General features: G+C 36.1%; 1 protein-coding gene across 3 annotated transcripts in view; it reads left to right on the top strand.

Annotated features, from left to right (window-relative positions):
- SIPA1L2 (signal induced proliferation associated 1 like 2) overlaps positions 1–14,076 on the top strand; it is a 126,931-nt gene that overhangs the window by 79,284 nt on the left and 33,571 nt on the right. For all 3 annotated transcript variants that reach the window (XM_066178790.1, XM_066178789.1, XM_066178788.1), the window contains exons 9-10: positions 223–799; positions 6,011–6,285. In XM_066178790.1, the coding sequence (XP_066034887.1) occupies positions 223–799; positions 6,011–6,285 (852 nt within the window). The remainder of the gene's footprint in view (positions 1–222; positions 800–6,010; positions 6,286–14,076) is intronic.

Genomic DNA, 14,076 nt, shown 5'->3' with positions numbered 1-14,076 from the left:
TAATGTCCTTTATATGTTGAAAAGAAGAAAGCCATTCTAACACAGACAACCAAATCAGATTTCTTTGATGTGTCTGGAATGTCTGCAAATTGGCATGTCAAAGCTGTACTTAATTGTGTAAATGGATTGCAGAGATCACAATTTTGCTTATCATGTGATTTTTTGTTTGTTTAGGGAATTAATATTTTTTTTTGTTTATTTGGGTTTTTTTTCTATTTCCAGTGTTGGTGTTTCACGATCAAAAGATGTTCCGCCGTTTGGTCCACCCATTCCCAAAGGAGTAACTTTCCCCAAGTCTGCTGTCTTTAGGGACTTCCTTTTAGCCAAAGTTATTAATGCTGAAAATGCAGCACATAAGTCAGAAAAATTTCGAGCCATGGCCACAAGGACACGTCAAGAATACCTGAAAGATCTGGCAGAAAACTTTGTTACCACAGCTACAGTGGATACTTCAGCCAAGTTCAGCTTTATTACTTTGGGGGCAAAAAAGAAGGAAAAAGTGAAACCAAGGAAAGATGCACATCTCTTCAGTGTTGGAGCAATTATGTGGAATGTGATTGCCCGAGACTTTGGCCAGTCTGCTGACATTGACTGTCTCCTCGGAATCTCCAATGAGTTTATCATGTTGATTGAAAAGGAATCAAAAAATGTTGTGTTTAACTGCTCCTGCAGAGATGTTATTGGCTGGACATCTGGATTAATGAGCATCAAAATATTTTATGAAAGAGGAGAATGTATTCTTCTGTCTGCAGCAGATAATTGTACTGAAGACATCAGAGAAGTTGTTCAAAGACTTGAAGTAAGTACAGTTTCTAGACTGGAATTCCAATTTTTTATGACCATTTATTTGTCTACATCTCCTTTGAGATATAATTTAAAAATGTTCTATATTCATAGTTCAGGAGTGTTTTTGGTCTTCAGAGAGCATTACAAATAGTAATCTTCACAACAGCATGTGAGATAAATGTTATCAACCTGATTTTCAGGGTTATGGTTTCAGATACCATTAATCTGATTACTTGCCCAAGCCCATGGATGGTTCCAGTGTTGAAATCACAACTGAAAAGCTTTTGCCACCTCTTACTGTAGCCTGTTCTCAAATCACATCCTTGTAGGTAAAAGTATCATTAATATAGAAATATATAAAATCTTAATGTGTAAGATATACTTTGAGTTTTTGTAATAATCCATTAGAATATTAGCGGAAAATTTTCTTTAAGTGGTTCTGCTGATTTATTCCCCTGTACTGAGAAAGTGCGGGAAGTAAAGAAAAATACACCAACTAATGCCAGTTTTAACAGCTGACTGGATAAAGTTTTTCAGACACTTGATGACCATGTCAGTAACTATTGATGACCACTGTCCTGTAACTATTTCTGTCAGTCCAATGAAATTACAGTAATTCCAAGATAAAAGTGCTGATGCATCTAGTGGTTGCGCTTTCCTCTTAGATCTTTAGTTAGGTCTTAGGGTTTTCTCCTATTAGAAAGCTTGGCACTGAAAGGAAATCAGTCTGCTTACAGTTTTCACACTGGAACAGCTGGATTGCAGCAGATGATTTAGGCCCTCTCTAGTTCTGCAGTCTCATTTAGCATTGCTCAATATCATGCTCTAAATAATAACTTTCTTCCAAAGTACAATTACTATTTCAAGAGTTGAATGTCTTCTTGCCACTCTTCAATTGAGGTCTTCAGTTTCACTTTCTTTAGACAGATGTTTCCCTTCTAGAAAATAGTGCTCCCATTAAGTCTTGTTAACCAGACAATATAAATTTCTTAACACAAATTAAAAACCAGATGTAAAGTTCTAGTGAAAATTTCTGCTGTCATCAGTGACAATGTTTTTGTGCTATTTTTCACTTACTCGGTTTTGCAAAACCTGGAAATAACCCATGTTGCTGAAGACAGATCTTTAAGATTTGATAATCGAAAACACAAAATGAAATGTTTATCTGTGTTTACTTTACTACTTCCTCTTTGTTATGGCCAGATTTGGGGTTAAATAATGAAAAATTGGTTTTAAGCCTCAAATTTAGCATCAGTTATTACTAAGGTTACCTGAATATTTGCTTCTGGTGTCTATTCCAATAAATTCTGACTGCCTTTCCTTTCCCTGCTACCTATCCAACTTCCATACCAATTAAAAGAGTTAACTATCATTACTTGTTTTAAAACATTTTTCATCCCTGTTGCCTCATATTTTTCTCATTTTCCCCTGCTTCTTCCTCTCTTTTGAAAGCTGCATATTGATGTTATTTCCTGGTTGATTTATAACATTGAATGCTTTCTACATCCTTGCATACATTTGGTATAGAACCATTAGAACCGCTTATAAGTATTTAAAACTCTGATGCTACAGTTAATGTGCATACTTTAAAAACCTTTCAAGTGACTCAGAGCACAGCTAAGGTTAACAGCCATATGTGCCAGCAGCTGCTAAACATGAAAGCTCAAACTATGATGTAATATCAGTCTTCAGTGACCAGATGATTAACCCTTTTAAGTCAAGAGTTAAAGCATTTCTTAAAACCAGTGAGTAGAACATTGCAATTACTAAATGAGAGTGTCAAAGAAATAACTAGACTTTATTGTCTGGATTTAGATCATGCATGTAAAAAGGACACCTATCTGAATATCCAGATTAAGAAAAGGTGTAAAAAACTGGCTGAGACCATGATGTAGTTTGAACTGAAACAATTGGTCCAGGACTGAAAAAAGAGCTGTGACTTGTCAGTCTAGACAAATTTGTATTTGTAGGGGCAAGTATCTAGTTATAGAAAGTAGAAAGAGCAGCTAGCTATAGATTAACTTGGAGGGTTTTGTTGGAAGGTAGGAAAAGCAGTGGTTTTGAGCTTCAGGATAAGAGAGATGAAAAAAAATTAAATGGAAACATTGAAGGGATCTTTTAGAATCTGAGCTGGCAAAATTTCCTTAGTATCCTGTATATTTTAAAAAACCCTCTTCACCCTCTTCCTGGACATAGAGGGTCTCTGTCTTTTAACTTTATCTATTTAAAGTGCATTCAAAGAAACCAGCTCTTAGTTAATCTGTGGCCACAAGATCAGTGAAGCTGCAACCAAGTGAGCAGAATGCCGTGTTTTGAAGTGGAACAGCGCTATGTTTAATGGGACATTACTGTGTAACATGCAGTGTTACCTTTTAGGGAATATACACTCGCGGAGGACTACATCTCCTGGAATACTTCCCATTGAGAATTAGATGAGTCTTTGGCAGGAATCTTCATCTTTCTTATTTTTTAACTTCTGAATATTTAACTAACTTGAAGAAGAGATTTTGAGTGCTCTGAGTGGGGAAATCCATATACTTTGGCTGGTGCATTCATTTTGCAGTAGTCTATATTTGTGACATAATGATAAAGCAGTGTCAGCCCCCAAAAAAGAATATTATGTAGCTTAATAAGGATAAAATTCTGTCCCTCAGCTGGGCTCCTGACTGTAATAGCATGTTCTTCTTTTCACTGCATGACTAAATGTATATTTTAGAAACTTGTCATGGAAATGTAGTTAACGAAGAGCTGAAAATTTCCTTTTCACTTGTCTGGTTCACAAATTGTGAGAGGTTTTTTAACTTACTGAAATTTAGTCATAAAGAGCTAGATTAACAGTATGTTAAAATTTCCAGTATGCTGTATAGTTCTAATACTATATGCAGAGTTACAAGCACGATAAAGCTTCTATTTAAAAAGGAAAGTTTCTAAAATACACTAAAACCTCAGAGCACAAAAATGACAGAGGAAATAGCTGTTTCGTTTTTGCTATGAAAACCCAGAACCTGACTTTGTAAACAAAGCCTCCAGAGTACATTTTAGACATCTCAATAATGACTTTCATATTTTGACTTTGAAACCTACATCTTCAGAAGTAACTGGAAAGATTATGCATCAAAATTTCCAGGCAGTAATTCTCAGAATATCTGATCCTTGCAATATCTTCAATATTTCACAGTTCACAGATGATTATCCCTTAATGAATGAGGGATATTTGTATTTCTTCACCTCACAGGTTAAAAGCATGAGCATAAACCAGATCAGCCAAGTTAAAATAACTTATGGGTTTGTGGCACTTTGTTCTCATGTGAGCAAGTTCTAATTTTTTCTGCTGAGTGACAGATACCCATATAGAAATGTTCTATAAAGAAAATAGTGCTTTAAAACTTACTAAGGTTCCAAATCTCTTGAGCTGTACAGTCGCACTCCCTCCTCACGCATCCCTGAATCGGGTTGAACCATTCTGCTGTGACAAGCACACAGTAAACTAGTGAGCTAGCCTGCCTGGATTCTGACTCAAGCAGGCAGTGGAGAGCTAGAGTGACTTTTCCAAAATTGTCAGATTATACCTTTTTCTGACCCAGAGATGGGGCAACTGAGAGGCATTTTAAAACACCTTTTATTCCATTTTCAGCCTCATGTGAAGCGTGAGACAGTACAGATGTTCTAATTCACGCCATCACAATCAGATGCCAACTATTTCAATACATTATAAGTGTTTCTTGGCTTATCAGCCTTTGCCACACAATGCTGTTAATACCTTAAAGCAAATCATTGACAATTACCCCTCATGAGTCCTACTACAATGCATGTTTTATAGTTCTGTTTCTCCAAAGTATCTAGTCTTACTTGCAACACCATCATTTGAAACTTGTTTCTGGTTCCATTTCTCTCTCAACAATGTTTGTCCTATTCAATGGCATTTCTAAGTCAGCTTTTTCTATCTCAAAGTTTGCATACAGATGCATACTTTGTGAGCCTTCTATCAGGCTTTGAGAATTCTCAAAAAATCCATTTCCCACATTAAATAGCCTCCTGAATTAAACTCAAGCCATAAAACAACCTTTGCAGAAATCTGTCCTGCACAGCTGACAGTAAAGAACACTAGCCTCCTATCTATTTTTGTGATGCACACTAAACCCAGCCATAAAACAGCATGAACGCCTTTGTGGAACAAGGTAAAGTGTGCTGTGGAGCTGCTCTTAGTGTAGCATGACATTGGGAAGATCCCTTGATTTGTATTGTAACAAATTCATCTCTTAAAGGCAGGTATTTGCCTTGGTGGAGTGTTTATGGGAGATCTTTGTTATGCACTACAGAGATCTTTGATGATGTTTCATAGTGGTTAAGTTTTTGTTCTGATTGAACTAATGAAGCTAAATACTGCTTTTTTGACACTGACAAAAGGGAAGGCTGGGGTAACTCTCAAACTTCCTTGTCATGTGGGCTAGAGTTTTGTCTTCTGGGTGTGGTGCAGTATCCCAGCTTACAGGCCATTGTATGGTTACGGTTTATATGGCAAAACTGTTGAGAACTTGTTCCACAGTATATAGAAATGAACCTGCTTAGCAAAATCTGAATTTGAAGGATTTTGGGTGCTCTGTATAATGATAGTTACTTTTCATTGAATATGAGAAAAGTCTTTTTTTTTATTTCCAAGTTTCCCATTGACATGGAAACTCTCTTCCCATTTTAGTGATATCCTCATCTACAGATGATGGTAGTTAAGAATCTGCCCAAGAACAAAATAAATTAATATTTTCTTCATTGCTATTTTCTTGAGGAAAACAAGCTGCTAGAACTGAGGCACTTCAGTTTGGCTCATGTTATATCTTGTGTTTAATACTGAATAAAAAACGCCTATACACCTGCAGTCAGCCAAAAAAGACTGAAGTAATTGGCAGGGCAGCATTTTCTTGCTTTGTGTTTTGAAACTAAACCAGCTGTAAAGTTTTCAGTTAGATACAAATGGCATTGTGTTAGTGTTGGGCAAGGGGGAAGAACTTGACATGGGTCAGCTGCCTGCCCTGGAGATGTAAGATTTTTAGCATCGTGAAATGTTTTGTTCATTTTGTTTTATGCAGAAGCCTTCAAACTTTCATTTAAAGATAAGCGTTAAGATAATTCAATGTTACTATATTAAAGATACTTAAAATCAAGGCTTGCACAACTTTAGAATGTTTGTGGGCCCTGACAATCGTGTAACAGTCTCGTGCTTCCTCAGATAGTAACCAGAGGATGTGAAACCACGGAAATGACCCTGCGAAGAAATGGGCTGGGCCAGCTTGGATTCCACGTGAACTTTGAAGGGATAGTGGCAGACGTGGAGCCCTTTGGATTTGCATGGAAAGCAGGCCTACGGCAAGGGAGCCGCCTGGTTGAGATCTGTAAAGTGGCCGTGGCAACTCTGACCCATGAGCAAATGATCGACCTGTTACGCACCTCGGTGACAGTAAAAGTGGTCATTATTCAACCACATGAGGATGGAGCGCCCAGAAGGTAAGGAGCAGCAGTTCTCAGGGTAACATTTGTATCTGTTTGGGTTGGTTTTTTTCCTCTGCTCCTGCTTAAAGGATGACTCTTATTGAAGGCCTTCAGTAAATGGATATTGTCCGTCCTGTTGGGTGATAATATTGTTGGGGCTCATGAAGCAGTCATTTCCTCAAAACCCATATTGACTTGTTATAGAATATAAAATAAGATCCTAAAAGAAATTTAATGGAAAATTTACTTTTATATGACTTTAAAAGGGTAGGAAGTATAATTTACTGTATCCCGACTGAGCTGAACTGAAAGCTGATGATGCTTCTTTTACTCAACTGGAGAGTTTTATGTTTTAATGCTGAATTTAAAAATGTGGAATCCTTTTCATGAAATGGCGCCTTGTCCATCTTTGAGATTTCTCCACCTCCTGACTATTGGAAAAGATTTGTTTTGGTTTTTTCTTCTGTTGAAATTTAATGAAAATAGTGAATTACTGGGTTCTGGATATGCATGGTAACAAGTCTTAGTGTTCTGCTCACTTTCTACAGAAATCTAATTTATTCAAATTAAATGGTGAATTCTATCAATAAGCTTATAATTTAAAGAAGAGAAATCTCATTGCAACATGAAATATATGCTCATGCTCAGGAAAAACTGTAATAACAATCATTACAGTGACTGTACCAATGTTTTCAGGGGTGAAATGCATTTTTCTTTCATCAGTGTTCCTTTTTTGGTGAAAAAGACATTTTTCTCCATTTTTTAATATCATGAGGCAGAGAAGTAGGAAAAAAATTGGAAACTTTGTAACAGTGTGACTTCATTTCTCACACACCTTGTCTAGTCAGTGTTAATTTGGCTCATTCTAAATGAGAACTGTACCAGAGTAAATTTAATTACTTCTCTACTTGTAGCAGGCCAACTTTAAATCTCTTGTTGATTTTTAATTCAACAGAAAAAACATTAGATGCGTTGCTTTTGGCAAGACAACAAGCAATAAAATTTTACGTAGCGTGCAGCACTGTGAAGTGGATGCCAACTGTATACGAATGCTGTTTAATTGGTGGCAATTCTCCAAGTAGTCATTGGCCTGATGTATGACACACAAGGGCTGTCCCCTGCCTCAACCTGCATCGTGATGCCTCCCTTTCTGAACAAAATGCCTGTGAATGTAGGATACCACCGTTTTGCTTAGTTGGATAGAAATTTGCAATTAAGCCTCTCTTTGCTTAGCTTTGCTATTCTCACCATCTGCTTCTGGGTATGAATTTTCACTGACTTGTTTGGTATACATTTCCAAGCTGTTTACAGAATATGAGCCTAATGAGCTGATCCTTTTATATTGAAGGTAAAAATGTGTATTTTATAGGCCCTGATAGAAAAATACATACTGTATGAACTGTTTATATTGTCTTTGATATAAATCATCTTCTAAAGATAAAATGTTTAAATCCCAGATCAGTGTGATACATAGCACCCAACTCTGTGTGTAGGTGGAGTTTGAACTGAGTGTTACCACACTGAGAGAAATCTGCAAAAGCTGTTCCTCTTTATAATTTTTAGCATTTTAAAAATTGTGACTAATTACTAAGAAAAATGAAATTTTTTAAATTATGTGTCTATTCCAAAATTTTTCTAAAAGCATTTAAAAGCTTAAGTTCTTTTTAACTTCACCTTTCCAGTATGTACATATAAAAGAAGTGTTTCTTCCTCTCGAATATCAATTTCCCACAGAAAACTGCTCATTTTCCCTTGTATATCCCAAAAAATATGATTAGTGATTTTGACTGTCCAGTCTCTGGAGGGTTTTGAGCTTGCCTATTTGCAGTGTTTATAATCTAAACAGAGCAGACAGAAAGCAGTTATAGATACTGCATGACAAGTCTGAGAATTTCAGTTGACAAATATGATATTTGACTTTGTTTGTAAAATATATTAATAAATGAGAGAAAAGAGGAGAGGGCGGAAAGGGATAAATGATCAGAATTTTGGGGAAAAAAGATAGCCTATCACTGGTACTTACTAGTTAAAACTTGCACAAACCCATCTCCCTGTCTCCTCAATTGCTTCTCTTAGCCGTCTGCAGGTTCTTGTCACAGAAACAGAGAATAGCTGAGGTTGGAAAGGACCTCTGAGGGTTGTTGAGTCCAACCCCATTGCTCAAAGTAAGGTCAGCCAAAGCAGATTGCTCATGGACATGTTCACTGGGTTTTGTATATCTCCATGGATGGAGATTCAAAAATTCAGTATTTCAATTTCAATATGCAATCATCCTTTCAGTAGGAAAAGTTTTTTTTGTACTGAAATGGAATTTCCTGTCCTTCAGTTTTGCACCTTTCCTCCTGTATTTTCACTGGATAATATTCTTAGTTTGTCATCTTTTTTTCCTTAATCCCCCCATTAGACATTCTATACACATTGATAAAATCCCTCCTGAGCCTTCTCTTTCCCTGGCTGAATGATACCCAGCACTCTCAGCCCCTCCTTGTGTTTCAGATGCTCTTATCCCTTAATCGTCTTTGATCCTTTGCTGGACTTGCTCCATATGTTCATGTCTCTCTTGTACTCTGGTATCAGGTTTACTCAGAAATTTACGGGTAGTAGTTTTGGATGTAAAACAGGAGTATCTGGAGAACTAAATCCATTTCACCTTGGCTTGACAAGAAATGTCCCTGTCCTTGGAGAGTCCATGCATGGCTGAACAGGATAGAATCAAGCCTCTCTGAGTGATTGCAAACACATCCTTGCGACAAACATTTAAGGCAGATGTGACAGCTTGTCAGGAGGGAACTTTTTTGTATCAAGTAGTTGTAATGATTATCAAATAACACTCAAAGCAGATATGCAGATTTTTTAATGATATTTGAGGGTCCCTCCATCCTTGACCCACACATTACAAGTGTCCAGAAGAATGATAGTTAAAAAGCAGGAGAAAGTTTTACATCTATGCTCCAGTACTTACTGCTTTTATTCACAGCGAGTTTTAGAGGCTTTCTGCTAAGAAATGATGCATCAGACTATCTGACACATGTAGGAAGGTACATTTGGAGGCTGAAATAAGTCCCTTGAAAGTTTGACTCATCCTACAGAGTATATGGTCTTCTGGCAGTTGGGTAGGCTTTTCTTCTCTGTATTTCAACCTGGTTTCTCAGAGTACATACTGGTGATTTGTTCTTTTGGTTTTGGTGTGGTGAGCTTGGTTTTTCTTGTTGTTTTGGGGTTTTTTTTGTTGTTTTTTTTTTTTTAACTTAAATGCCATAATCTATGGTTTCAAGTTCAGCCACTAAGATTTTGCCCACAGTACATAGATATAAAATACATTCATCTTTGTTTCTAAAAGGATCAATTGCATTGAGGATTTACATACTTTTACAAGAATATAAATATAATTTTAGCAAAAAAAAAATTCCAGAGTTTCATGAAAAAACCCTAAATGTATCATTTTATTAGTGCCTGTCTTTCATTTTCTGAGATAATCAGCTGATTTCCACTTCTTGAAAGACTAGTTTCTGCTTAGCTTTGTCTGCTGGGTTTTATGAATGCAAAGCAATGAGGAATTTCTCTTTGGGTTGCTTACTAGTACTGGTTCCTTGCTGGGATCGAATTCTGAAGTGAGTTTACACAGATTGGACATGAGTGCCATGGAATGTCTTGGGAATTGTATCCTTCAAGTGCAAATGAGTTTCAAGTGTGCAGGGGTGTTTCCAAAGCAATCCCTTGAAAAAACATCAGCTGAAGCAGAGCTCTTTAATCAAGTTCTTGATTTTTTTTTTGTCTGTTAGCTTACCCACAAATTAATCTTCAATCCATCATTTTAAAAGAAAACTAACAAAATGTGAGCACCCACTGAGAATAAACTATTAGCAATAAACAATTAACAAAGATGTTTTTTCCCTGCAAACTGTCTTGCATTCATTTATTTCAGCATGAAAATAAACTATTTGAATGTTGAAGGTGCTTACAAAGGAATGTTACAGGGTGATTAGGAAATTACAGAGGAAAATTCTGCTCGATAAATGTCTTCCATTACTTAATGTAGATCCTTCTACTGAAGTCTTGGCAGTAGTATATGCAAAAGCAATCATGGAGTGAGGCCTTTCATTTACTATCCTGTAAAATTAATGAACTTGAGACAAAGCTCCTGCTGTTTTCAGTTTGCTCCAGCAATTAAGTAATCATGCACAAATTGATGTAGAAATCTAAGTTATTTGTGGGGCATCAGGCTGATATTTAGATGGAAAGTAGAAATTTCTATTTAACACGTAAATTCTTTAAATGATAAAGCAGTATTAGAACAAATATGTTGGTCATTGTTTTGAGATCTGAATAATATTTTTTCTGTCATATTTGTTTCTGTGCTAGGTTCGTCCCTTCAGAATTGTTGATTTGGGATTGTGTGCATTTGAGCAGGAGAATAATGATGTTCATTCTGATTTCCTTTCGCTAGTGATGTTATAGAAGTGTTCAAGGACACTGTGTCTTTAATCAGCTAAGTCCAGTCAAGGAATTCAAGCACTGCTAAATCTATTTTAAACTGTAGATTTTGCTAGATTCTTTTTTACTACATCTTACCTATGGGTTTGTCTTAGCTCAACCACCATTTTAGATGAAAAAGAAATTGCTTGAAAACCGATTAAGAAACAATTTGTAGGAAATTTAGAAAGCAAACAAAACATTAATCAAAATTTCCAGGGCTGGCTATAAACAGAAGCTGGAGAGCTGTAGGAACAGTAGTTTTCGCTGTTGGTCTGAAGGCCAAGCTAGAGACTCTTTTTCTGCTATTGTAGGTAGTTTTGAAAATGGAAATACTTTTATAACTATGACTGAAACTGCCTGTGGGCCATTTTTAAGTACTACTACAATTCTTCTGAGGTTGTTTTATTCTTTTGAACCTTGCAAACTCCTTCTTACAAATAAAATAGATGTAATGACTCATTTTCCAGTCCTGATGCTTGTTCCCCTTAAATGATTTTGATTTCTTTGAAAGAATTGTTTTTCTGGGGCTTTTTAAAAGTAACAGATAACCAACAGAGTATAGAATGTTTGGAAAATGCTTTTAGGAAGAGGTAGAGGCTACTGTGTGGTAGAGTTCAGTTATTGTCACAGGGGTGTTTGCCATAAACTGGTGGGATAGTTCCTAGGGCCTTCAGATTCTTTTTTTTTTTTTATTTATTTATTTATTTATATAATTAAGCCACCTGAGCTAGAAAGAAGCCAAGTCCAACGGCACCTGAGGGAGGTTGAAGCAGCAAAACCTGAATGTTTGGTTGTGAAAGTAGAATTTGGATGTACCGAACCTTTTAATTATCACCCCTGCTACTAATCTAAGAGGGCTGAAAATATCTGAAATTTCTAGATTCTGATGTTTCATAGATGTAACTGAGAGAACTGTCACTAAGAAAATGTAATTATACTAACTGGAAGCTGTACTATTTGCAATAGCTAATCCTCTCTACCCAACAAAAACTAAAATGGTAGAAAATGCTTAACTGTGTTTCTCATACGAATAAAGTCTTTGATTTTTATTTTTACTGAGTTATGAATGAACTTCTAGTAGGGGTTAATTATAATTGCTAAAGTTAATTATGTGTACAGTTGTTACAGTTGGGCAAAAAAAAAAAAAACTAACCCTAAATGCCTGGCAAAGCACTGTTTGTCTCTATGGAGAGAAGCAAAGAAGAGTTCCAGACTCTTTTTTTCCCTTTTTTTTTTCTTCTCTTCTTTTTTCTCTCTATTCATGGAATAATATAAGAATCATGGAATGTTGTGGGTTGGAAAGGAGCTTAAAGATCATCTAGTTCCTGTCTGTATTTCTCTTTTACATATAACAATACAGATGCAGAGGCTCTTTAGGAGACCTTTGAATTTCTTGTCAGCTCACCAACACAGTTTTGTTTTAAACTGAATAGTAATAAAGATCAGGAGGACAATGAGTTTATCTTCAAGAAGGAGGGATTGGCAGCTTCAACTCTTTAGCTCCATGGAGGGACTTCTAGAGAGTCATCACTTCCCTTAAACCAAAGTGATAGGGTGGGCAGCAGTCCTGTCTGAGGTTGCTGTGAGCAATCTCACACATCTATTGTGGTATGAAATTATTTAAATATAAAGTTGATTTAATTTTTAAGAAGTTTTTGAATTATGTATGATTACTGTTAATAGGTTTCTGAGATGTTGGAACTTGGAATTTTTGTCTTGACTTTTTGACCAAAATTCTCGCAGACTATTTCTGTATTATGCAGTGTCTTGGACTTGTGCTGGAACAGATATAGGGGGTATGAGATATTACCTGCAGGAGGTGTTTCACAGTGTCAGGGAAAGGAAATCTATGAATGTTTTAACTAACTACAACCTGAGTCTCGACAAAACTAAGCTACTAAATTCTGCTTTTCTATTAAATCCCCATAATTATATGAAATGAATCTGTGTTTTATTATGTGGATTTAATAGATTGCACAGTGAATCCTCAGGCTCGTTGTGTCACTTTGGGCACTACTGTAGTGTAAGAACGAAGGTGCACTCTAATAGGAGTGATTGTTTTCAAAAACAAAGTTTGAGTTAGCAGAATGCAGTTACTGTACTGCTGGATATAGACTCTTTCTTGGGCGGGATTAGATGTTTGGTATTGAAATGCTGATAGTAAGGGATAACTTACCAGTGTAATAAACTGATGCACACCAATGATTCCTTCTCTAGCCCGAGATCTCTTTGCAATACATTGAACTGGAGTTAAATTGTAACCAGGTATGCTAGTTATGTTGATACCCTAACAAGTTTTTCATGTTTGAAATCTGTAGACAGCTGGGGTCCAAATACTGAAGTTGTACCCAGTAGCTGATAGTCATAGGATTTGGCAGAAAAGAAGGCTTCTGTGCAGCTATCAGGGCGACAGGGTGCTGATCATGGTGCATGGAAGCCTCTGTCTTTTCTATGGAGATGGATATTTACTGAGTTTAACTGGACTCCCTGCATAATGCAGGCCCTTCACAGATCCTACAGGCCTTTGCAGAACCTTTATACGGAATCTGAAACTAATATTAAAAGGATTGGTTAATGTAGTTTGAAAAAATTAATGGAGTGCTTGATAGTTCTTTCAGAACATAGTGCTCCTTGCAGGAACAGTTGAATATTGCAGATTTTTATAGTGGACTCCTAAATTTTATTATGTTGTCATGACCTTCTAGCTGTATCATAGGGTCATGCTCTCTTTGATTGCAGAGTACGTTTTATTAACCAAATTTTTAATAGGATAATATGGCTCTTGAACCAAAGGTATTAGTCTGTGCTTTATGTTGAAGCACTGATTTAATTAATACCAAACTATGGTGAAGGGCAGGAAGTGCTATATATTCTGATCTGTGGTTAAGATATGGTCACATTTGCTTGTTAAATATCTTGAGTCTGTTTTTCAAATGTTATATTGGATATAATTGTGAAAGACATTTGATATCCTACACTTTTTAACATAAATTCAAGTATCTTTTAAAAACCATAAAGTAAAGATTTGTCCTTAAGTATCATTTAAAGTGAATTTAAAAGAAATAGATCAAATTTAAATTTAAAAGCTATCATTTAATACCAGTACCAATGCATATTCTTGCACTGGTGGCATAAGTAACAAAATCATAAGTAAAAGTTAGATAAAGGTCAAATTACATGTTTAAGAGGGAATTGCATTTATTTTTGTGGGTTTTTTTTCATGCAAGATAACTTACAGTTTGATTCATGGTGGGGAGTGGAGGTGGGGATTGCAGGCATGAAGTAATTCCTTCTCTGTCTTCCTGATACAGGAGGTAGCTGAAATTATGA

Source organism: Chamaea fasciata, unplaced genomic scaffold, assembly GCF_029207755.1.
Source record: "Chamaea fasciata isolate MVZ Bird 193981 ecotype frontalis unplaced genomic scaffold, bChaFas1.0.hap1 SCAF_3, whole genome shotgun sequence".
NCBI classification, from domain to species: Eukaryota; Metazoa; Chordata; class Aves; order Passeriformes; family Sylviidae; genus Chamaea; species Chamaea fasciata.
The sequence above is the reverse complement of the archived record's forward strand: the minus strand, read 5'-3'. Positions and strand labels throughout refer to the sequence as shown.